Source organism: Stegodyphus dumicola, chromosome 7, assembly GCF_044657685.1.
Source record: "Stegodyphus dumicola isolate Sdum_Otavi_A_Nest chromosome 7, ASM4465768v1".
Taxonomy (NCBI): domain Eukaryota; kingdom Metazoa; phylum Arthropoda; class Arachnida; order Araneae; family Eresidae; genus Stegodyphus; species Stegodyphus dumicola.
The window spans coordinates 65,224,377-65,251,943 of record NC_140774.1 but is presented as its reverse complement, the minus strand read 5'-3'; the positions used below and the strand labels follow the sequence as shown (position 1 = coordinate 65,251,943).

Genomic DNA, 27,567 nt, shown 5'->3' with positions numbered 1-27,567 from the left:
GCACATTTCAAGCTGTTCTGTATTTTGCTACTGTAACTAGCTCAAGCGGCGCTTTTTCCATATTTTCCCATTTAATCTGCCCTTTTCATAGAATTATTCTTTATGGCAATATATAAAAACCTAAATATGTCTTGGGAGTTTTATACACATCTTTAGAATCAGTCTGCACCAACTCATTAATGCCATAGTCAGTTTGCTGCAGGAAATTCATAATGTAGGTTAAGAAAAATGGAAATTAAAACTTCGCTCAGTGATTTAAGATCGTTGTGGAAATCTCACCTTGGAATTCATTATTGAGTATTTTTATTATGAACTGACTAGCGGCTTTTGCAGATCATTCTTTGATATGTTTCTCGCTCATGGGAATGGGACCTCGAATTTTATGATAAAATCCTTCAAAAATGCTCATAAATATACTATGCACTCTCTTTGACTTTCCCTAAAACCCACCTAGTTGGGAGATATTTCGATAAATGCCGCCAAGACAACAGTATACTTAATATAGGTGGCAGCTTAGGAAATATTTTCAAAATCTCATTGATTCTCATCGCATAATATAACTCACTAATGTTAAAATAAACCTTTAAATGTTCATTTAATCCACTCAGAAAGAGCGAGAAAGACCTTAAAAACTGTGCAAAATGTGAAGCTATATTCGCAAAACTACAAGAAGATTAAGTACAGAATCAGTAGTAAATATTAAGAAATAAATGAAGCCTATTGTCTAGAAATAAAATAATAATAATAATAAAAAAAAGTATGCTTCATAAACTTTAAGCATATATTCTTTTTCCATTATCACGCCGTTTAATTTATAAACCGCAAGTTATTGGAAATCGCAGACCTATTTTATTTCAACAATTTGCGTTAACAAACGAAATAAGGCAAAACCTCATTATCTAGAAAGTCCGAAGTCCGATATACAGAAATGGAGCGCAATAAAATTTGACTAAGGGAATGCACACAATAATTTAAAATTCTGACGTAAGAATACTAAGTATTGCAGGTTGCGATTGAATTTTTGTTTTCATACACCAGCGTATGTGAGTCGTTTCGGGTCTGTTGGATTAATTCGCAATATTTATAATCTAATATTTTGTCCATATTTCGATGTGAATGCCTGCATTTACTTCAAAACCGCAAAGAGGCTTCTTTGTGACGTATACGTAGATCGGTATTCTTCAAGTGACTATTTTCATAGTCGTATGTCAGAATCGAGAATATGCAAAATTCATCCTATAGGAGACACCACTCATATCTACCCGTCAGAAACTTTAAACACTACATGTCGCAAGAATTATTCCATCCGATTGGATTATTCCATCAGATTCACAAATTTCAATGAAAATATTTATGTTTTATAGATAAATACAGATAAGGTTCATGGATATATCTATATTCTCTTTACATATAGTCATTCGATTAAAATCATTTCGATGCGTTTCTGCAATTATATAAAGGAAACAAAATATATTAAAGATTGCTTTAGAAGTCGACGCATTATTGCTTAACACCCGGCAAATATAATCCCTCTTTTGAAAATGTATAATATGTTATTTCTCGGTGCAATAAAAGTATTTCGTATTTCTCAGTAGCAATGATACTGCATTTGCTATTTCAACAGAGGTCTCATTGTTATTTGTAAATACCAGTTTTGAAATACACGAAAAGAGTTTCAAGAACATTAATAGAAATTATACTTAAACAAGTATTCTTTATCTGAGAAAGCATACCGAACACAGAACGAAAAATTCTTCGAACAGTTCAAAATAAAATGATTCAAGGTATTTTAAACACACCTATTGCGTACTGAATTCGATCCTTCAAAAAAGTAGATCCGCTAAAAAATGTTATTCTTAAGACATATACGACAACAGATATGTAAAATTTGCAACGTTTTCAAACGAGGAAATTTCAGTTAGTTAAATTATGTCGGCATAATGAGAAATAATATCTTATAGTTTATTCGGCCAGGGTATATTCTCAGCGAAAAGAAGTAGCTTCATCGGATTTTATATGGTTTTTCCCAGTGTGCATTACAAAATGAGGAAGATTCATTTTGAAATTTCGCGTATTTACCAAATTTTAAGCTGATAGAACTCGGGGATTAAGAAATAATCTATCACAGTGCTACGCTTTGCGTTTCATTTGTTAATTAGCATTGCTCCAGACTGCCCTAATAAGAAAACAGTTATAACGTCCTCTTTCGGGACTGATAATCAGCATTACCAGAAAAACTATTCCTGAAATAATTTCACGTAAAAGTAACGGAAATAAATGAAGTCATAGTTAGGATCGAGCAAAGTCAATGAATATAGTGACTAAATACTAAAAAGAAAAATAGTTTAGTAAATTGTCAGACGAGTGCTTAAATTAATTTTTCCGTTTTAAATATTGGAGAGTAACGTGCTGATGATTAGAATAAAATTACTTGGATTTTCTGTGTTATTTTCAGAATTCTATTATTGCACACATCAGCGAATCTGTCAAAATAGTAACTAAATCTGGAGTATGGAATAATTAATTTTGCAGGGTATGGGGGAAACACATGGATTGCATTCCTTTCCCAATAAAATCTGAATAAATGTTGAATCATGCGAATATTAAAATTTTCGCACAACATTAAGTATTATACGGCTGGTTTCATGATATCTCGTATATGTATATCTCGTATATCTCGTACATAAAAGAGCTTTCGTACATAAAAGAGCTTATTTAAAAAATATACTTCTAATACCAGTTTTTCGTTGAATTTTGTCAAATGATGACATGAAATTTCGTTCGAACAAGCACTATAAAGAATAACAAGCACTATAAAGAACATATGACAGATAAATTGCTACTTTAATATGCTTCGTTTTTAATAAACTTATATTTTCCCTTCGTCAACTATATGACTTTAATCCTTTCGTTTCAGTTTATTTGGCTATAGATTTGAATAAAATATCAGTCTTGATTTACTTTCATTATTTATAAAAAATGAATTTGATATGCTCTGTAATTTTAGGCCAAAAGAGCCTTAGCCCTTATAGGCTATTGGTCTCGAACCGAGATTTTGCATCGTCCACTATAAACGGCTGTATCAATTTTCAAATTGTTGCGAACAAATGTTACTTTTAAAGAAATTAAAAAAGGAACAATCTGTATGTATATATGTATGATCCTTGCATTATAGAAAAACGACGATAGCTAAAGCCATCAAATTTTGAATAACGTAGTCTTCTACCCGATCATGCGCACTTCGAAGCCCAAATTTAGAGTTTCGAATTTTATATTTCATATTTTATAAAACTTCAGTGAATTTTTTATTTACAAACTCGACGATCTGAAAGCCAGCAGTTGCAGCATTGCACGGCATGAAACATTTTTATCTCCAGAGCGCGAGATTACATAGCGGAAATTCTAAACATATGTTTTTTCTAACATTTTGCGATTTTGCTGTTGAATCGAATTTTATGTGGCGTAATCATGAAGAATATAGTATTTAATAAATAAAGTTAACACACAAAGCATTAACATTAAAAAAGATGAAAAAAAAGTTTTGCAAATCATCTTGCTATGAAAATTGAGGATTGATATAAAAAAAAGAAAAAAAAAAAAAAAAAAGAAAAACATAAAAATGTTAGGTACTGGTAACGATAAGAACCAACACTTAACACTGTATGTATATATGTCGAGAATATCCTGCTGTGCTGCTTTTAGAAATCTTGTGATTTTGCTGTTGTATATGGCGTAAGTACAGAGAAAATTATGCTTAATAATAAAGCTAAAAAGACAAAAAGAAATGGGTTAACAGGAGTGAGTGAAGTAGAAGATTGGTAGACTGCGAGCTTAGAGACAGCGTAAAAAACCTTAACAAATTCGTTTTGGGGCGATCGTTAAAATGTGACCTCTTTCAGACATTTTTTTCATAATTCTAAATATAATTCATTAATTATTTTACGAATTTTGAATAAAAGCTTATTTCATAAAAACTGATCTTGATATTTTCTTGATATTTTCTTAGGTGCTATTGCATAACGTTTTGCTTTGGAATTGAAGGTACCTACATTGTATGCATCATATCTATGTCTAGTGAGGTGGAGATGCCCAAATGAAGAAAAACGACGGTAGTGTAATTGGTTGTAAAGTTAAGAAAGCTATGAAATTTTATTGTCCAATGAAGGGACACAGAAGAAAAGTTCAGTTACAAAATGGTACAGCATTATGTATTAATTACTATGAATAATTTAGTAGGTCATCATTCAGAATCGGAATTTAGAAGATTAAAATCGGAATCCAGTTTCTAAAGAAAACTAAATTAAGGCATACTAATATGTTTTCGACGGCTATTTGAATTAAATAATTAAGATTTTAATACAATAAACAAATACTTAAAATAACAAAATATTGTCCTGTGCATACATACAAAAAATACTAAAACATCTGAGAAATGTTCTTTTTCTTATCGTTACCAGTACCTAAAAGGCATCCTTAAAAAATACCGTTTTGCAGTTTACTAGCAGACAATTATGTAAATGCTTTAATAATCTCACACAAATATTTTGTTTTTGGCTTTAAAGTTTAAAAAGATTAACGTCAATAATACGTTCTCGTGTTGTACATTTTTAAGACATCAAATCTGATCGAATAATAGACATATGAAGTATAACTTGTTCTTTCATAATCAAAATAAGACAGAAGCCAAGTTAAAATTTCGCTTTAGAATAACATTCACAATACTGTGAACTTCTCATTAATTCATAATCTAGCACAAGGTCATTTTCTCTGAGGAATCATCAGAGAATGATCAAGGATTCATTACACTATGACATAATCATCCAGTTTTCTTTGCATAAGTTTATTTTCAACCTACAGTTTGACCAATTACCCATTCTGGAGACATTCAGTTATCTTTCGTTGTGCAACAGTATTTTATCTATCTATAGCGTAATGAAGTGAATCATTTAAAAAGCAACCTTCTTCATAATGCAATATTTTATAGATTTCAGAAACTGCAGATTTATTAAGATTTGAATCATTATCTCCTTTACATAATGATCAACAAAACTGTAGGCTTTTCTAACGCTATACTATAACATCGCTGAAATAATAGGACTTCCTTCTTCTTTGACAGTGTTTGTTAAATTTAAATTTCTTATAATTGATAGAAGTCGATGTTCATTTATTATTAAAAATGTTTACCCTTTTATTTGTGAAATAACAGCTTATTCTGATAATTGAATTAGTCTTTTCGTTATTATCTTTACCTCGCTGATGGCAGGCATTTACATGCAAATAATTAATATTCGATTAAAGTTATTAGCTTTACTAATTTCTTCTGTAGATCTAATTTTGTCCTGTTATACATGAAAATTGTACAGTTTGGAATATCAAAGTTTATTAATGCATTAATGTGCTGTCTGTTCCGAAACACGATAAATATATAAAAAGAAAAGTTTGACTATACATATAAAACTAATTTTGCTATCTGATGAGAACTGAATAAAGTGAAAACTAAGGAAAGGAAATAATTTCGTTTTAGGAATTATGGTTTGATTCATATCATGTTTTTAAGAGAGATAAAACAATATATGAGCAACTAACATGATTTTAGAAATTTGGGAATGTTCTAAGAGTGAAATGTTTTATTTAGGCATACATCGAAATTCTGAATGCAGCCAAATGAAACACGGCCGCAAATTAAGTTTAAGAGTAATTTCTGATACACTATTTTGTTCTTTCAGCTAATTTTCACTCAGTTTATGATATCGAGTTCCTAACTGCTAAAGGATCTGAATGATGTATCTATTGCTATTAATTTCATAGTTTATTTTTTAATTCCTTTTTAAACATGGTTTTTTTAAGTTCGTTTCTCTGTTTGTTTGTCCCAAAGATTTAAGTCAACTTTTGACACATTTTTTTAAATTAATTTTCTTACGGTTTCGCACACAGACGTATTTGTTACAATGTAAGGATCTTAAGTTTACTAACCTTTATTTTATTTTAAATCTTTACTATCACTTCTTATTTTCTACTTCCGGCCAGAATTATAAGCGTTAACGTATTTATGCAAAGTTTGTCTGGCGAAAGCCAAGTATTTAAGTTGTGGCTTTTTGCCAAGCGAGAGAGAGGAAGCAGTTAGTCGAAGCAGGCCGCTTACCTTAGAAGTTTTACTCAGTTGCTGGTTGCCTTCCAGGCCAGAGGTTTAAATCCTCTTGATAATTTTAAACGTATTGTAGTGTTCACAGTTCTCTGTACTACATACGGCTTCCTGCTAATATAAGGCCAATCTTCCACGTTTATTATTTCAAAGTTAAGTTAGCATTTAGTTATATTTTTATATTCTTACGTTTAGACCCCAAGTAGTGGGTCTCTGTATTCCGAAGTACGGAAGTTATTGTAAATAGAGAAAAATAAAGGGTTTTGTATACCCTTCTTGTGTATCCTGTGTACTTCCCACAGTTATTGAACATAGCTTTAGTAAGCTCTCTGTTCCGAGTCAGGGCCTTGCATGTTCCCGAAGAAAGTAAGACGGAACATTGAACCTGATAACAAGGGTACAATATTTCACAGCGAAATTTTTAAAACTCAGAGATTATTTTTTAAATTTAAAGATGAAGATAATTTTACTGATTTCTGGCATATATTCTCGTTCTACTGGCTCTTATATTCCTGCTTTTATACGTTAACTTACATTTTTGCATTTCAGAAAAGTCAAAAATGTAATCTTAAAAATAAAATTTCTTCCAGATACTAAATATAATTTTATTGAATTTTGATAAGTTCCAAAAACTCACGATTTTTCGTTCATTATATGTTTGACGCAGTATTTAAAATTTAACATTAGAAAAATCTGCTGTTTATAATATCTTGAAAATCTTAACTGATCTTTATAATATTTTGAAATTTCTAGAGACTGTAAAACAATATCTTTATATTTGTTTTCTAATAAATCAATATATTTGTTTTCTAATGTTAAATTTTAAATACTGCGTTCATTGATTAAAACAAGTGTAGAAAAATTATGAAATAAGGGTTTTGTTTTTCATCTTTTAAAATTTATCACGTTACAGTTAATATTTCCGTTATAAATTTCGTTTTTCAAGAGTTAACCTGACCATAACTTGGAAACTGTAGATCTCGAAAGAAAGGTAATGTCACATGCTTCATTATTCTATTGATTAAAGAGCGTTTTTTTAAGTTCTGAGGCAGTGAATTTAGTTCGTTTCTTTAATGGACCAAAAAAGCATATGCACAATACACGTAGCGTTTTAGTTACAGATTTTATTCAAATACATTAAAAAGTAAAACAAATGATTTTTTGGCTCTATCAAAATTCATTGTATACCGAACTAAAAGTAAAATTACGAAGAACAGAGAAAAACTGAGTTGGAAAATTACGAGAATGTCATGGAATAATAAAAGCGTTAGCATAAAAATGACTTAAATAAGAATGGTTTGATTTAAAAATACAGCATGTTTTAGAATCTTCATAATTTCATTCTTGCTCCCAAATGATAAAAAATATTGTGATTAATAATAAAAAAATCATTTGTTTTTACTGAATCCAAAATATTTTGTATGTAGAATTTGGTTTCAGTGTATTGCGAATTTGAATCTTGCTGCGGCGTTGCATGAGAGAAACAAGATCTACAGAGATACCTGGCATCATTTGGCAACTTTGTCTGCAGTCTCCTTCAGTACCGATGTAGGAGTTCATTACATTACTAAAGTTTTTTGTTCCGGCAATTCATATAACGCAAATGGTGAATATTTTGTCTTTTTAAAGAAATATCCGAATTTTAAAGTCTTCAGATCAATACTTAATTTAAAGCAAGGATCTTGATGCGTTTGGTAATTGACACTTCGGCCTTTGAACAGAAACCTTCTTCAAATTAAAAAAAATCGATATAAGATATCATTAAAAGTATTCAGGTTTATAACAACAGATTATACACAAGAGCAATATATTATGATTATAAACTATACCTCTATTACTCGCTTAACAACTTTCAAGATTTTGCTGTAGTAGACAAAAGCAGTAACAGTTTGAAGCTTAATGTTGCTTTATGTTTAGTTTACTCCTATGCTATTTTAAAACCGAATTTATACTTCTAAAACGACACCATGACATTGTATTTAACGCATAATCAGTGTCAGCAAATATTAATGTGATGGGCAGAGAAATTTCCCTCTGTAAACTGATTTTTTTCATGACGCAATGTAAATTAGCCATAGATTTTTGTGCTACTGATTTTAATTAATATCTGCAAATATGTAGATTTTCTAGGATCACGAGTCAAAAATTGTTCGCCTGTAGATGATAAGTTCCAGATATTTTGCAGAATTATCAAGATTTTTATTGCTGGAAATTGCACAATTTAGCACGATTTTGCTCTAATAATTTTAACTAAAATTGCGCTTTACAGTTAATTTCACTCAACAGAAGTCCGTTGTTAGCATTTAAGGATCGATACCCATTACTTAGGAAATATGTAATTTAATGTAAATCTTGGATATTTAAAAGGGAAAATACGAGGGTAACTAGTCTTGGATTGTTAATGAAATATTGTTGATTCTGGACGCAAGATTTGCCGAATGGAAATAAGCGATTCTACCTATATCGACATTTTATTTCACTGTATAGATTGCCAAATTTTTTGGAGATAAGAGACAGCCTTAAAACTCTCCAAATAATTTCATAGCTTATCAATATCGAAAACTATTATGAAAAATTGCGCATGTCGCAAAGAAATGAGGTGGATGCAGCTACTAGTCTATTTTGATGTAAATTATCATATGTGGAATCTGTTGCGAAATATCTTTATTTTTGCTACTTTATGATGTTGCTTATTTCCGTGTCTGCGAGTAAAACCAGACTTAAACCTCATGAATAATCTGTGATCGGATTAGGTAGGATTTCGAGATAGAATTTGGGCATAAATACGCCGACAAAATAACTCTGCTCAGTTTCATCCCAGATCAACTTCATCCCATTTTTGATAGGTTATTTGTGTTATATGAGACTATTCTTTTAGATACCGACATTTTTTAAACAGAAATTATGAATGGCATGTTATCTTTTAACCATAGAACGTAAATCGATATTACTTACATTTTGCTTCATTCCCGTATTTGTCCTTTGGTATTTCCAACATATAATTTAGATATTATTGAGTTATTTTAGTATCGTCCAACACAGGCATAAACTGTAAAGGACGGTGTATAAGTAAGAAGTATTATATTAATAGTAATAAATGCAACCGATTTCTTTGAAAAAGAAATACAGTAATATTATTGTATTAATTTACATACGATTTTTAATCCTTAAAGCTCTTCCTTTAACTTCTCTTTCAGAAATGGTGCACATTTTTTTACATATACGTAATTTTTCTAAATCGATTTACGGGAATAAAATTAGTAAGTAACGGGGGTAAAATATGCGAGTCAGTACTGAATTTTTTCTTATAATTTTCTTAGCAACGTGTTCTTTTCTGAATCTTACTTATTGTAAGAATACAGTATATAATAACCTATAAGGTAAGAATTAATAGACTGTTTTTGTCACCGACAAAAACTCAGGTCAGTATTGGTCTGTTAGTACTTTACATGCCAACTGACGATAGCACGGCGAGTAATGCTTCTACTTTTCACTTCAAATAAAAAAGGACCAAATTTTAAATTAAAAAACCCATTGAGGTATTGAGGTATATAAAGGTGACTCTTTTGTATTTAAAGACTTTCTGGGCAACGAAACCTTTGATAAGGATAGTGGCAATGAAAATATTTGATAACGTTTCGTTTTTAGTCAACGAAACAAAGTTTCAGGTTTGAGAAGTAAGCAAAGACAGAATTAAATATCTGTTTCATAGCACACTAAGTACTCTATACAGAATCTATAAGTTGCGAGAAGGGCCGAATGGTACAAGAAACAAGTGTTGTTGCTTCGAGGCAAGAGTGTACTCACGAGGCTAACAAGCGTGAAGCATCCTCCGTCGTCCTTCTTCGAAAGATGTTTCCTTACATATAGAAAGTAGATGTGCTCCAGTCCCAGGAGCAGAAGGGTGAAGAGCACTCCGCAGCCGAGTAGCAGGAAGGCACTCATAAACTGGTTGATGTCCAGCGGATTGCTGGCATTTCGCTTCTGATTTTGGGGCTTGCACACACCTTGCAACCAGAATCGCTGGAGTCTCTCGATGTCGCCTATACCAACGGGATTAAAAAATAAGTAAATTAAACAACGATAACTTTGCCTTCATATTCACTGCACAAAATATAGCACTAATTAAAAAAAATGTTCTTACTATTCAAAGAGTTTCTGATAGATTGGATGTTCGTAAAAGATAACAGTAGACTTTAATTTCTTAAATACTGATTAGACATATATACTTCCAAATAAAAATACCTTAAAATAAAGAAGCGAATTTTATGAAAACAGTTCAACGCTGTGGGTAGGAGACTTTTCTAAATGTAAAATCAAAATTCTAATGCAATTTCCTAGTTCTAACGTTAAAATTTCAAATATTTAAATACTCTTCATGTTTTAACAAATTAAATTCATAATTTTATAAGACTATTATTTAAATTAACCAGTTATTCACCTTTCCATTTCCTCATCAGAATGTAAATGAGGTTAGAGAGTTTTAAGCTGACGTTTTCGGATTGTAAGACTGAGTGTGTTTCTTCCGCGGACTCGGTAAGTAGCTCCTGCCAGCATTCATTAAGTTTGCAATAATTCGGCATTGCGTTAATGCTGCTGACATTTGAACACCAGTTAAGAGTTTTTGAGCCAGCTTGGTTTAAAATTTAATTGTGTTGTCTTTCACTGGTGATCTACGTTTTAATTTTGAAACCGACTTTACTTTAGTTACCCAGCCATAAGTTGTAGTTGTTTCTCTCAGCACAAGAAAGTACATTTATGTTCTAAGTGTTTTTTAAACAAAAAGGTTTGATTAAACTGTTCAAGTCATTTTAGTTGCATCTAAAATAGCGATAATTTGCTTTACGTCTGTAAGGTTAGAACTACCTAGCATCACCATTTTAATTAAGAGCAAAATTAGAAGAGGTATTCCCGAATGAATTTATTTAGTCAGATCAGACTTTCATCAAAAGTAAAAAAAAAATACTAAATTTAGACAGCAAATATAAAACAACTGTTGCGCATTTTGATGATTAATGTTTCCGTATTGGAAAGTACAGCTTTCATAATTACACTTGTAGCCGCCTACAAGGAAATATTCATTACGCAGCTCTTTTAGAATTTTGCTCATAAAATTTTGAAACATACTGTGCTTATCTTTAAATCATAATTACTATTTATTATTAATTGAAATTTCGATATAAAGAGAAACAAATAAATAAGAAAAGGATTATTCTGTACTAAAATGAGAACTATATGGTGCTAAAAACATCATTTTGAAATTTAAATAAAGATGCAAATGTTAAAATTATGTTAAAGTTATTATTTGGATGTATTGTAAATTATAACAATTAAATGTACTCCTAATTGTATCATTTGGAGATACTATACAATTAAATAAACAGGTAAATTATTTAAAAATATCTTTATAATTCTTAAATTCTTAAATTATTCTCTTTAAATTATTTAGTTTGTAAAGAATTTAGTGTTACAAAAGAGGATCTTAAGTCATGCTGAATGGCAACTTGCTGCTGGGTATTTGCTGTTTGGAAGAAAGAAGAAATTAAAAAATATTTTTTTTTGCGACTATAACGTTTAACAGATCTCGTATTTGATAATGGACTGCTTACGAAAGTTATAGTCATGTCATGAAAAAAAATCTATCCAATGGGGGGATGATTATAATTAAGTAAAACAATTTGGGCAAGAAGATAACAGAAACTAAATAGCATTCTTATGTTATCTAGGTATTTAAAGATAAAAGAGTTCAAACGAAAATAAATAAAATAAATTAAACAAATTGCAATAAGAAAATTTCAGATTACACTCTAACGGAGAAAAAAGAATTTACCATTTAAAGTTTGAAAGTGTATTCAAAACGTTAAAAGATATAAAAATTGTAACACATATCCTCAACTTTCATAAAAATATTCTGCATCAGGTAGTTAACATACGGCATATTTTTCTTTAACAAATTTTTAAATGTTCATAAAAATATCTTAAATGGATATATTATAAATTAATTTTATTTCTATGTTTTAATTTATATCAATTTGATATATCATCAGAATAAGCAGATGATGCTTATATTATTAAAAAGTCTATTTATTGCTTTTAAATTTTCAGCTTGCTAATCAGCAAGATTATTAGAAATATAAATTAAATGTCTTTTGTTTGACCGAATGACATTACTAAGAGAATTGGCTATGTTTGATAATACGTGAATGATAAATTAAAGGTCTTAAGTTTCACACAATGGTGACACGTTTTACTTTTAAATTGTTCAGTTTGTTAATCAGTAACAGACTGCTTAAGTTTGTAAGAAACATCGAAAGTTTTCGCAGAATTGCAATACTCTAAGAATATGTTATACGCGAGGATTTTTAAACGGTAAAGTTCTTGTTGCATCAATTTTGCTCCAAGAGCTGCTTTTGGATCTTTTCCATTCTACTCGACTGCTAGTTTCCAAGGAATGATCATGCTTACGAATTTCATTCTGCCATTTCGGAATTTCATATGTTGAATGGAAACAATACACCTCCTTCGAGGTATAAAAATATGCGCATTGCTCCCCTCTCTTGCCATTTTTCTCCAAGATGTTAGAAGAAAGAATGTCTACAGAATAACAGGGAATTCATGTTCGGATATTAGACTGAAAAGAAAAACCAGGAATTTTATCGTTGCTGCTTCTTATCCGAAGTAATTGAGAGGGCAGAACTATGAAAAATCATGAGTGGGGTAGGAGCTGTATTTAGTATTGCCTATAGGTTTTATATTTTAAAGAAGTCAGTATTACTTATTTTGCCATGTACTCCGCCAGTGTTTATTAATAACAATTTTGGGAATGCAATCGAAAGGCACTATCTTATCCTTTTTTACCGCAAACTCTTGGCAGATAATTCGATGGTGTTCACATGTCTATCACAAATGTCTTTATCGTACCAGTAAACAAACGCCTACTCTTAGGCACCGAAGCAGCATTCATTCATAACCATAGAGAATGGGCAACGAAAAAAAATGTTTTATTTAATAAAAATGATACGTTTAGATTGAAAAAACTATAATGTTCAATTCAAAACTAGTCCTGATTCAGTAACAGTGGGATAATCATATAAAAAAACAGATAAAAAAACTGTTTATAATATAATATTAATTAAGATTTGATTCATACATAAGCCCCGATCTGCTATGCGAAGAAAAAGAATATCATTGCTGTGATTTTAGATTATATGCAACGTAATTTTGACTCATATTTTGAAAGATACAACTTGCTTGCTTCCATCATTTCACATAATAACTAGTTTTGAATTCCTTAACTTCTTTAACAGTGATATTATGTATAAGCTAAGCATGAGAAATGCTTAGTTAATAGTTAAGCATGAGTTCATGTTAGTTAAGCATGAGAAATGGCTGTTCTAATAAAGCTTGAAATTTGGATTTTTAGCCCAAAAGGGATATTAGTCTCGAAACACGATTTTGTGTTGTTTTACGTACTTTACATTCGAATCTGCTGCCATTTGCAAAAAAAAAAAAAAAAAGTAAGATAATATTCTTTCATTTTAATCTGCTATTAATAAACAAGCTAAAGTATTTAGAAGCAATAGATGCAATTTGTAAAAATATTATTTAAAATTTTTTATTCGATTCATTTAAAAAATGCATTTTATTCATGATATAGCTAATTAAAAACATTAAACATTTTTATAGAATTACATTACATATTTTTTTTCAAGTTTGCAGAAGATATATACAAAGGATGTTCGCAAAATTTTTAGACTTTTTTCCTTGTAATTGCAGAAATATTTTACCTAAAAGTTTTATGTTTTAAATGTTCCTATTTGATAACCCTTATTCTTCACTATTTTTATAAGCCGAAATTTCAGAGACAAATAATTCCTTTTGTAGTATCGGAAGAGGTATTTTATCCCATTGCTCTTGAACAGCTTTCCAAAGTCTAAGGAGGCTGTAGGTCGACGTTCGAACAACTCCCGTTTTAAAAGTCCAGAAGCACAAAAATACATTGGTGATAGATTAAGAGATAGATTTAGTAGGTATATGAGTGAAGAGTATGGCTTTGACCCCCATTTTGTTTCAGGAAATTAACAGTAGATTTTGACGTGTCGCTGCTTGCTTTGTTTTGATGCACTTATTGATCACACTGTGTGTAAAGGGAAGGAATTTCATGTTTGAAAATTGAGTATAAAATATGTTTCTGATAATATGTCGAGTTGATCGTATTATTTTTTTTCCTGTTCCTTTTTAATTTACCGTTATATGAAAATGATATAAAAGTTATTTAACTTCAAATGTCAAATTCGACCAGCGCTGGTTCTAGAACATCTCTTAGTAAACATAAACGAACAAATAATGAAAAAAGATTAGTACAAATGTCATAGAAATAGTCAATAAAAATATGTAAAATTTACCGCGACTGAAATCGTATTAAAAATCTTTATAAAATGCCTTTAATGCGATGGGGACCCAGAGATATTTTTGTTAAAATGTTTTGGAGGACACATGAAATATTTCGAAAGAGATATACCCATCTATGTTTTCGAATGCAAATTTTTGAAAAGTTCTCTTTTGCGTCAGAAAAATACAAAACAAAGTGAGGGTTTAAAATTTCCATTTGTAGTAAACAAGAATAATAAATTTTTGAATTTAAAGAAATTAAAATTTTATAAGACCTCTGATATTGATATTTTTATCGTTCGTCTCATCGGTTGCAAGAGAGTTTTAGGATACGTTAAGACATTTTCAGTCCAAAAACAATATAGAAAATTTTTAATTTAAAAGATATTTCGTATTAGAATAATATCTCCGTTGGAATCATCTTCTTAGAAAGATCATATTAGTTAACAAACCAATAGCGTAATTAAATAATATAATTTGAATTTCTTATTCCTGAAATATATCAAATGATAGAGTTTTTGTAGTCTGAAAGCTTTATTTATCTGATAAGTTCATGAATTAGAAGCAGAGATTTATGAACAACAAATCATTAATCTTATAGTCTTTCTGAAACACTTTGTTCAGAGTATACAATAATAAGGCTATATTGCTTTTGGACACATTACTTGTCGAGTTAATAAAACTTCTGAACAACAGTAGTCTTAAATGGGCTTGATTCTCGAAGAAAGGGCTGGCTGCTTAGGGCGTTCATGTTCGCAATGCAAACAGGGAACAATTTCCTTTAAAAACTCCTCTACGGAAGTATCCTTTTATTAAGCTGTCAGTCTTCTTTCATATCACTCACCATAAACCCATTAACTAAATTTATGTCCTCCCGTGTTCGTTGAAACTCCACGTTCGTTTAAGTCTTTCGAGAGTATTTTCTGTGTATGACGTTTGTTGATAAATCAGATTCTTTGCTCACAATTGAGCTGTTGAGCAAATAGTGTCTAAATTATATAGAACACCCATCACATTCGTATGGAACATTTTGCAACAGAATTATCTATATTTGCAGCAGAATTTATACATATTGTCAAACGTTGCAATATACGTAATACTTGTAAATGGAAAGTACTCCAAACCACACCTCATAACTGTAGATGTCACGTTTCTTATTTATCATGTGTATGTAGAAATACTCTTACTGAGAAGATAAATTACAATTTATTTTTCATTAGATTCACACTACAAAGATGCAAGTTTTTGTGAGCTTTCATATGTTAAGCTGGAATTCAAAAATAAGATTGCAAGATTTCGTTAATTTTTTGAAGCATTTTAATATATGTCTTAATTTTATCTGTAAGGATACTCTACTCAATGCACAAAATCACATAGAAAAAAAAGTATTTAAAATGATAATAATAATGTAATTCGGAGTTTTAAGTTTTAATTGGGGTGCCACCTACCTGAAGACCCTGGAAATATCCTATCGCTGAGTAGTAATTCTTATATACAGGGTGATCAGCGAATAAGCACTAATTTCAAAATTAAATATCTCTACAACAAAGATCGATAGAATTATGCAGTAAACTGTACGTTTATTAGCAAAACTTTAAAAAATGGTGTACAAAAGTTTAGAAAATTTAGTTACGAAAGTCATTAACAGATGGTGCTCTAATCGCAATGACATATCAATAGCCAAAAAATGTGCTTCGAATTGGAAAGTGATCAGTACGACTGTTGGCTAGTGAAAAAAGGCTAGCGTAGAAAGTGAAATAATGTATTCCATTGAACAACGTGTTTTTTTGATTCTGGAATTTCACCAATTAGAACACAGTCCTACGGCAACACGTCGCAGTTTTCAAAACCGATTCAATGTTCCATTTGGACCCGATGTGAAAACCATTCGCATGCTCTTCGCGAAATTTGAACGGACTGACAGCGTGGCTGATGATCCAAAGGAAAATGTTGGGTTCCTAGGCAAACTGTAGTCACTCCTGAAAATGCAGCCAAAGTTTCTGGAATTGTTCAGCAAAATTTTAGGAAAAGCATTCGACGAATGGCATCAGAGACAGGTTTGAAGTACACGAGCACGTAAAAAATATTACAAAATAGCCTACAACTCTTTCCATACAAAAAAAAAAAAAAAAAAAAAAAAAAATCCAAAGTCATCAGGCCATACCCATGAAAGCTTTACAACAAAGGCTTGACTTTGCGAATCAGATTCTAACGATGGTCGACAATGACAGATTTGATGAGAGCTGCATCTGGTTCACAGACGAGGCACATTTTCATTTGAATGGAATCGTTAATAAACAAAACTAAAGATTTTGGGGTACCGAAAATCCTCATTTATGTGAAGATGTGAAGAGAAAGCACTGCATTCGCCTGAAGTTACTGCATGAGTTGCGGTATGCGCCAGAGGCATTATCAGACCATTTTTTGTACGAGAAACGATAACTACTGAACGTTACGTTACAATTTTGGAACAATTTGTCAGCACTCAACTAGCGTTGGAGGATCGACCAGGTATCGACTGGTTCATGCAAGATGGGGCTCGATCACATCGAACAGATAAAGTTTTTTCGCTTTCTTCATGAATACTTTGGAAATAGAGTAACTGCGTTAGATTATCCGCAATTTACTGACACAGGAATATCTTGGCCTCCATATTCTCCCGATCTGAGTCCTTGTGACTTCTTTCTGCGGGGCGCATTGAAAGAGACTGTCTATCGAAACAACCCCGGTACTCTAGATGAGCTTGAATCGTTGATTGGTGTTGCATGTGATTCCATTTTCGTTGACACATTGCAAGACGTGATGTCAAATTTCATTGTTCGTTTACGCCACCTCATTGTTTCGAACGGTGAACATTTTGAAAAAATTGTATTTTGATTACAAAGGCTGCTTCACTTTATTGTTTTTTTTTTACTCCTTTTAGAGAAAGCGTTTTCAGCGCGGAGCGCCATCTGTTAACGATTTTCGTAACTAAATTTTCTAAACTTTTGTACACCATTTTTACAGTTTTGCCAATGAACTTACAGTTTACCGCATAATTATATCGATCTTTGCTGTAGAGATATTTAATTTTATATATATATATTCTTTTCTTCCACTGTTGCATGTAGTAATCCTTGAAACAGAAGAAATCCATTTCAAAGTCACTCTAGTATCTAATTCAATTTACGTTGAAATGGATTTTAAATCTGAACAAAGGTCTGGCAAAGCGATCTTAAATGGAATGCTGCAATAGCGAAGAGCTGAGCGAGCAGCTGGATCTCGGAATAGAAACATGCCTCAGATCTGTTCTTTGCTTTCCTTCGCTTTCTTAGATTGAAAAGCTCGCCAGTGGCCAAGCGGTAGTCCTTTTAGCTGTGGTTTGAACATTATGTACGCAGGGTTTTTAATATTCAAGATTTTAGATAACTATGTAAAATAATATTCCTGGAATGTAGACTTCTAGTTAAAGATACATACTGTTGAAAAAATTTCTTTTGTTAGATTTCATTGTCGAATAGCCAACATAGACTGTTTCACAAAATTGAATACTATGTTGTGCCCTACCGTCAGATGCAATGAAATGAGCTCGGAGGTTCTCCACTACCAGCATTCTCCTTTATATGAGCGGTACTAAAATACTGTTGTGAGTGATTTTGAAATGAGGTATAAGACAAATCTTTTAAAAGATTTTTCACTCAGCATTTATTTTCTCTTTCTGTTAAAAGCATGCTGAAGCATCTAATGCTTCAAGATTCCATTCATTAGTTTTTCTGTTACGCTAATGCTGACTGAAGGCATTACTTATTCTCTAATCCTATTTCCCAATAAGTATTTTAAAATATGCATTTACAGAGTATTTAAAACTTTGGATCTATGTAATTTCAGTTCAACTTCCTCTCCGGATTTAGAAAATGAACTTCTATTTTTTCTTCTTTAGAGCATTTAGAAGTTTTATTTTGTTGTTATAGGGTATATGCCTTTATCGGGCATAAGGATTTCGGTATAAATTGCGTAACTGAAGAAGATATTTTACTTTACTACGAAAATTCAATCTAGAAATTATTGACCACTGCGTATTTTCAATTTTCTGTTTCAAGCTACAATATTCATATCAAAATGTAAACAAATTTGAGATAACAGGATGCATGCATTTATCCTCTGAGTTCATCATTAGCTAAACGTTGTATTCAATTTTGGAAGTAGCGTTGGTAACTCATATCGATTACGAAACAATTTTATGCCTAGGCAATTCCTCTTTGTTTGCTAACTATTATTTTTGTTGTAGGCTATATTCTTTTGATTTTTTAAAATTCTGAGCAGTAATATCTATTATATTTATATGCGTTCATTCAATAAAACGTAAGTGGCAACAAATCTAATGACTACATAAAAATGCTCATGTCACTCTAAGGTTTAATTTATTTTTAACGTTAATTAAATTGTATAAACTGCGTAACATGTCTGTTAATTCATTTACAACGTCTGTCGGCAAAACTGAAGAACACGAGCAGTGCATATTCAGCTCTATAAGTGCCATAGTTTTAAGCCTTTTATCTATACAAATTGAACAATTAATTAAAATCTTATAATAAATTAAATTACTGTAACACAAAAAATATTTCTTTAAATAGCTATTTGTTAAAAAAATAAATGTGAATTAGGTGTGCCCCGCTTTTTTATGCAATTATTGAAGAACCATATGGTTTTAAATGTAAACAAACACGCATATTTAGGACAGTTTGCAAGATGATTTGATTGCTTGCAAAGATTTGCACGATCGCAAAAAAATGTCAATGAAAATAGTCAAGTATACTTGCATATTTCAAATTTTTTTTTCACGCCATTAGTTGATGAAAACATCGACTTTTGGTAGTGGACCTAACAGTTAGTGAAAGAGTAGCTGTGATGATTTGATGATATAAAACGATAATCTTCTCTTTCCTACGCTCTGTTCTCCCCTAGATCATCCACTACCTAATCGCCGACGATAGAACTTAATGTAACATCGTCACAACCTTATCTTTAAGCCATCTAGTGTATTTGCAGTCTTCCCAATTACGAAAGCTGAAACTTTATTTTTTATTTGTGTTTAGGGAAGAAAATGCTGCTTATAAGGAATTTTTATGAAACGCTGGAATTTATTCATTAGATAGAAACAACATAAAAGACTCAAATAAATTACATTTTCATTCTCTTGGTACACAGGGCGTTCTGAAGAGTTTGAAATATTCAGAATTTATGCATTAAATATTTAAAATTACTACATAATTTGAGGGGATTTATAAAGTTAATTTTATTTTAAAGCAACATTTCCTATCGTTCTTGCATTCAATACACGCTTTCTTATACACGCCAGAATGTTACATCAGTTTTACAAGTTATAGAAAGTAAATAGTACAAAGATACTTTCTAAACTGATGTCTGATTTACTTCAGAAAGAGCGTGTTCTGCCTTTCGACCACGCTGCTTCGCTGATATTTAAGTTTGCTATTTTACGGCTGTGTATATTAATTGCTGGTTTGTCTACGTCGGTGGTAGGACCAAAAGCCAGCTGGCGTTAATTATCACTTTGAAGCTTCGGCTGATTATTTAAATTTAGTTTTTAATTTTGTGTTTCTGTTTTGAGTTACAGTCAAAAGTATTGACCCACATTGTACGCACCAGAAATGCCGACTGTGAATACTTTTCTTGGGTTGCATAAAAGGGTCTTTTCACCCTTTCCATGGGTTGTTATTGATACAATTTAAATTTGGCGAACAGTCACTTCACAGTTCAAGTAAGGATCTACCCAACAAAGTAACAAATTTAGATAGAATCTTACAACTTTCCATTAATACTGCAATTATTTAGCGTTATATGTTGCAACTTCCTTTTTTGAAAATGCTTTTAACCAGATGTCCATGAAAGCTTTCAATGATACCTGTAATCCTTAGAAAGCCATGCCTCTGCATTTAAAATATTTTCGCAAGTTACCTTTATAGGCTGTAATAAAAGGAATATGTAGAAATGTCACAAAAGTTTAAAACTATGCTTAAGATATGAAGCATTTTCATTTGGTACCATATTTGGCTGGTATGCTCTTTTTTAAACTGGTAAATAATTTCCACGAAGATGGCTCAGGCGAAGGTAGTTGAAAACTCAATGACAGGAAAAAATGTTATTGCAGATGAGTAACTGAAACTTGCTATTTCGCCTATGTGCGTATTGATTTTGCGCATAAGATTTAAATGGAAGAGTTAAATATCGTTCTTAAAGATGGTCTGAGTTTCAGAAACCGATTTTCCAAGTGGATGCCCCATCTTCTTGCAGACGAGAAGAGAGAGCATTATAGTATTCACGGAAATTTGTTATGGTATTCGCGGAAATTCGAATATTATAACTACAAAAGTTCGAAGTGTGTTAGGAATTAATACATATGATGTGACATGACTATAACGCTTGAACTACTGATGATACAGCAATGGATGATTAGATGATTTGTTTATGAAACTTTGATGGAAACAAAAAAGGAAAAAACAATGACAAAATGATTATCTTACCTTTTGGTTATAAACGCTATCAGCTTATAATTTTGAAATCCCACAATGCATTTACAGAGGAACGATATGGCAGGAATTAATCTTTAATCTTAATTAATTAACCCGAATGGCTTGTAAAATGATTTAATATGAAACCTAAAACCTGATCTTTGGAAATTATAATAATGCTTATAGAATTTTGAATTTACGAATTTCACCAACGAAGTTCTGAAAGAAATATTAATATTCTGACGCCCCTGCCATATTCACATGATTTAGATATACAATTTTTTTTTGCATTCTTGGTGACTTCTGCTATTGGATGAAAGTGAAAAAAATTGAAAGAAATCTAAGAAACAATAGACAAGATTGGTAGTTTCAGTGTGTAGAACATTGAATGGTTTCAGTGTTTAGCATAGAATGTTCTGGCTAAGAGTTCAAGAAAATATAATAACTGTTTAATTTTATCTCGTTTCATTCGTGATTATATTAAAACCTGTTAAGTGTCTCACGTATTACAATCCCATAAGTTACATTTCCAAATTCGTAAGAAATTTGCTAATTGTTGGTGACTTCTGAACTACTGAAATTATTCTTAAAGTCTTCTGATAAAATGACAGTCATTTTAGCATGCATTCTGTAGTTTACGCAACTACATTCAAAGAGAATTTTAGAATAATTCAACTTCCTACCGTGAAATTGCCTCAGTGCAGTTTAATTTTGGATTCTGTTATTCTTTGAAACAACGTTTATTTGTTGCTATTGGAGTATAAAAGGTGTATAAAGGTGTATTTTATCTGTATATTTTAAATTTCTTTCGCCGCTCTATTACCTCAGAGCTGTAAGGGCTGGAGATTAGACACCAATGCTATAAATGTTTGTGACGTCGATAAACCAGTATAAATGTTTTTCGAAGTAAATATAAAGGCTTGATCAATATAAGTTTATTAAATTAAATTTAGTGCATTTATAACAAGCCAGCATAAAGGCTCCAAGAAATATCACAGTATTATGCGTATATGTTTTGGTGCTATGGTGTGCATTCTAGGGATAGTCTGAGCATTTCAGATTCATCCAGCATTCAACATCATAGCGCAAGCTATGGCATTTCCTCCCAACGATGTCAGAGGTATGGCAACACTCCTGAATTGCGTCGAGTTTAAATTAATTGAAATTTAATATATTTGCTAATTACATCGTTCTGGTTGATTAATATGTAGCGAACTCCATTTGGAAGTGGACAAATATTCATGTTAGTACGTAAAAGCAGTTTAGCGTGGAGGTAAAATTATTTCGCTGTAACAGCGTGAGGAACTTAGAGAATAATGAAGGTATATAACAGGAACGTACAAACCTACTGTATAATATTGGGATTTTGTAATGCATCAATACTTTGACTCACTGGTCCTCACAGCACGTCGTAAAATTCAGTGAATAAATTCATTTATAAAAGATGCAGAAATTGCTGTCGTTTAGAAATGAGTTTGCCGTTGAAAGTATTCCATTGCACTTTTAATTTACATGCATGGTCGTCAGAATAAAATTGCGATTCAAAGCCGAACAGTATTAGAACATCAGGTAAGAAATAGATAATTTTTAACTACAGAAGAGCTCCAAATACACGAAATAACTAAGACTTAAATCTATTTGGATAATCGCAAAATTCAGATAGCTGTTTGTTACTGTAGGTAAAATACTAGTTATCGAAATTCAAGTTAGGGAATTTTATTTTTTCTTGATTTCATTTTATTTAACAAAGTTTATAAAATTAAAAATACTTTTACTTTCGTAAAATAAAAACTTATTTTTATTTGAATAAACATGCAACAAAAACAAAACAATGAAATAAATTTTATTTTTATTAACGTAAGTTCTTAAACTAAACGCTTCATCTTATTTTTATTTTTACTTTCCTAGAATTGGACGAAATTCAACTACAATTAAAATAAGTAATTTTTCCTTATTAAAATAAAAAAAAAATAAAATTAAGAAAGCAATACATAGAAATATGCACTAAAATTAGCTTTTATGTCCCCTAAATTAATGAAATATTAGAAATTAGGTAGAGAAGTCAATAAAAACATATTTTTATTTGGTTAGAAGAAAAAGAGATGCAAATAACCGATGTTTCGGATAATTCAAGATTATTTAGAAATAAGAATCAAACATATGCTCGATTTTTTTACCATTCTGAACAAAACTTTAAATAAAAACGACTTTTAAGACTTTATTTAATAAATCATTCATCGAAATCGCTAACGTTTTGCTTCAAACGATGTGTTACACATAACATTATTCAGAATTGCTTCAGATAGTTAAGCATTATTTGTTACTAAGAAACAACTGCTAAAATATTTTTTCGAGAAATTTTAGAAAATTAAAATTCTATAGGGATGCCATATAGCAACTATTTAGCCGCTGGTTTCTCAGATGCACGCATTTTGCCTTTCACTGGTTTCTGTTGCGTAATACTTCAGCTGGACTTTTTTATACATTGTGAGGAAGGTTGTTGTTTCCTCAAATTTAGTATAATTAAAAATCTATTTTAGTTGTTATTTTTATCATTAGTGTAATGTTTTTCTGCTTGATTGGAAATACTGTGAAGTTTGTGCATTTTAAGCAAGAGTTTTTGAAGGTCTGATTACGTTATTATACGATAATATCACTCTGGTCATGACGTCAAAGGCCCATTCAACCGAGTCTCATCGCAAAGATTTTTCCAAATGAAGTTTCTGTATCTTACTTGGATAAGAGCAGATCACAGCGTGAAAGAGAAACTGGTCTCAAATTCCAGACGCAGCCCAAAGATTACAATAGCACCTCAAGAACCCTTAGAAAATGGATAGAGATCTTGCCCCGACCCAAGCTGTATTTTGAGTGCACATATCGTTCTGAAAAGAAAGAAACACTCTGCTAAGTTATGTAGTTCAAAAAATTAGTCTTTCTAATCATGTCAAATCAGCCCTTACTTTCCAATTTCTTAAAGCTGTTAAGCTGCATTTTGTAATTTAGTGGGTTTAACAATCTGATCTGTGGAACAGAAAGTTAATTGTAATTGTAGGTCTTTGTAATTGTAGGTCGTGTTAATTGTAGGTCCTTTTTTACAAGATTATACTTACTTTAGCGGTAATATTAAATACATAATAGCATGCTTTAATCTTTAACTGGTTAGCTAAGAATCTTAGTAATCTCTCATGATGACTTAACCTAAAGAATGCCATATACACTCTATCGAAATAAAAAACATCTAAGCATATAAAAAAATCGCAAACATGTTCAGTTACTGAACGCACAGAACGCTTTTACGACGAACGCGAAAACAGCGACCCGGCCGATACACAATACTCAGCATTCCTCCACCATGCGGATTCGCATTGGTTTCCATAGTGTGCTTTTGGTCATAGCTAAGAAGAATGATCCGTAGCCTGAATCGAGGTAACAGGCAATTAACTGAACGCGGTTCAAGGATAATGCATCATTGCCTTCCTAGAAGCAGGGTAATCATTACTCAGAAATAGCGTTATAGTGAGACGATATTAATAGCAGTGGTTCTAGAATGCCATCCATTAGTGCGAAGAGCGACGCCAGGTCGAAGAGGGCGATTCGAGCACAGGACGAGTAATCGTATGTACTTCTACAACCATATTGACGGCTATAATTTCCACTATCCAGTGGAACGTATTTACAAGTTCAGAATATTTGATGTGACATAGAGTTATTCGACAACGACCGAAGGATGCTAGACTGCACTGTCGAAGCCCATTTACGATATCTTCTGTTAATGTCTTCCTTGCCACCAACAACGTTTACTATAGGGCTGGATAAAATGTTGTGAAATGAAATTGCATCGATTTCTGAAATGAATCTAGGCTCTTTCTTGGATCGGACAACAAACCTATATATGTGTGGAAGAAGCCAAGCCAATGCTACCAACTCCATTTCATCGTAGAAAGAAATACTGACATCATGCCTGGCGTCAGTGTCAGATGCTATTGCGTACAGTCACCTTTAGTCATCCCACGAGCCACCTATATTAGGCAATATTACATAGACGAATATCCTGCGGCCTATCGCAGTACTTGTCAGGAGTTATTTTTCAATCTGATAATGCCTGTCACAGGTCACTACACGGCTTTCCTTCGCAACATAACAACCCTTCAATGCCCGTCCCGATCACTCGAATTCTTCCTCATTGAGTACATTTGGGATTTATTCAAACGCCGGCTCCTTGGGTGAAACACATGTCTGATTTTTTTTATCCAATCTTGCTGTTTCTTTCTTGACTTTTAATCTCCTATCATTAAATATTTCTTCTTAGGTACGAACAATATTTCCTATCCATAGTATCTCCAATGGCTTATTTTCATGAGAACAATCTTCTTCCGATTCTCAGTGTATGCGAAACTGTTTTACCTACTTCCTTTATTACAGGATAGCAAGGAGATAAACATGCACATGATGAACATTATTTTACTTCTTTGAGATTAATTCCTTCCTAATCAAACATTTAATCATAGAAAGATACCCTATTTTAGACATTTTAGAACAAATTAGCTCATCACCTCATTCAGTAAACAGTAAAAAAAAAGACGATCTTTGAGATTCATTTATTTAATTTCACCAGTATATGTCAGGACAGGAATTTACTTCCAAATGATTCATATTATGGGAAGCCAGAAAATCTTGGATCTACATAGCTTAGTATTAATATTAGTTCTTTGTAATAAAAAGGAAAATTATATTTTTGAAAGAGAACTTAATTAAAATGTGGAGCATTAATTGCTTGTGCACCTGTAATTGCTTATTAAAGAATAATAGCTTAAGAAAGAAACAAAGGTACTTTCTCTATGCCACGGAATTTTTTACCTAAGAGAAATCAATTTGAATGTCTGGTTCAAAACTAACATTTTTGAATTTTTGAGATCTAGTTTTTTAAAACACTAAATAATATTTCATAGTTTTATTTTTATACACTATAGAGTATAATTAAAGAAAAGGTTTTAAAACAAATACTTGGCACATTAATTTTTATGAAAAAATGCTCTGATTGAATTATTAACCTTTATGAAATTTATCAAACGGTAGAGGAAAACAAGAAATAGATTTACATTCTTATGCCTATTTATTTATTTAAAACACGAGAAAATATTTGCGAAGGTGCTTCATCATCATGCTCTGAAATTCCTTTCTTTTGACTTTGCAGTCACTCAATTCGAAACTCTTCAATTGCATGTTCAGATATATAAATGAAAGCATAATAAATGAAATGTTCAAGGTTTTCATTAATTTCAAAATTTAGAAAAACTACTTGTCATATTTAATTTAACGAATCATTGTGGAAATACAATACGTTTTTATTATAATTAAAATTAATAACTTTAACCATAATTTTGAGAAATTTCGTATGTGACAAATGACTATATAAAATTATGAAATATTACTTAAAAATCAGAACAAAAGAATTTCTGAATCATTAAGAACAACTGAAATATCTAACTTCACTAAATAATTTTCAAAGTGGAAAATAATCTCAAGAGCCTAAAATGAAACGACAGCAAATCAAAAATGAGGAAAGATTCTTGTAGATTGCAGGAATGTTGTACCAGAGACGGAAAATTTTATGTTTAGATAATGTTGTTTTCGAATGAAAATGTGAAATAAAGATACAAAATTCCAAACATATAGGTAAAGCTTTCGTTCGATAGTCTTTTTGTGGGGTAAGGGAGGGAGAGGAGATGATGAACAACATTAATTTTCTTTCCAGCATTCGGCTTCCCAACAAATCATCTTTCAAAGAAGGAAAAAAGGAAAAGTTTTGGATGAATTATAGTCTGAATGAATAGAGAAAACCTGAAAACTCTTGCGAATACATTTGCTTCCAGGAAAGAATACAGAACTATAATTTGCTTGCATCTGTCATGACACAACAAAAGAATAATCAATTTTCTCAGGTTAGAAAAGATACTAAACAATAATTCTGCAGAACCTGTTAAAACATTCTTTGAGATTATATAATTTTTTAACGATTGGAAAATATATTTTTGCTGGAGAATTTTGACCGAACATGTAAAATTTCTAAAACGAAAACTACTCTACTAAAGGAACACCCAAGTTTTCATCTGAGAATCTATATACTGTCATCTTCCGAAATAAGCAGACAATTTTGTAAACTTTCTGATTCTCAACTTTAAGCAAACGCATAAATTAACCTAAAAAGTTATTTTTCTGACTTTCAGATCTGCGAGTGAATGAGGGAAAAAATAGAAATTCTACATATTTAACATAGCATTTCTTAAAATATTTGTCACAAAAGAATAAAAATTGTTGTCACTACAATTACCCGTATATATATTGATCTCAAAAGTAAAGTCCGTAGAGTATAAATAGTGATAAAGTTTTTTAACGGAGAGTTCTTATTGAACTGAATTGCTTATTTTATTAAAATAAAAGTCTACACACTACGTATTTTCCTTAACACTTCCAAGAAGATGAATTTCATTCATTTCTATCATTCATTTCTGTCAAAGGATGGCT

General features: G+C 31.3%; 1 protein-coding gene across 3 annotated transcripts in view; it reads right to left on the bottom strand.

Annotated features, from left to right (window-relative positions):
* Nucleotides 1-27,567, bottom strand: part of LOC118188575 (glutamate receptor ionotropic, NMDA 2C-like) — a 938,424-nt gene that overhangs the window by 21,721 nt on the left and 889,136 nt on the right. For all 3 annotated transcript variants that reach the window (XM_085820356.1, XM_085820357.1, XM_085820355.1), the window contains one exon: nucleotides 9,950-10,185. In XM_085820356.1, the coding sequence (XP_085676482.1) occupies nucleotides 9,950-10,185 (236 nt within the window). The remainder of the gene's footprint in view (nucleotides 1-9,949; nucleotides 10,186-27,567) is intronic.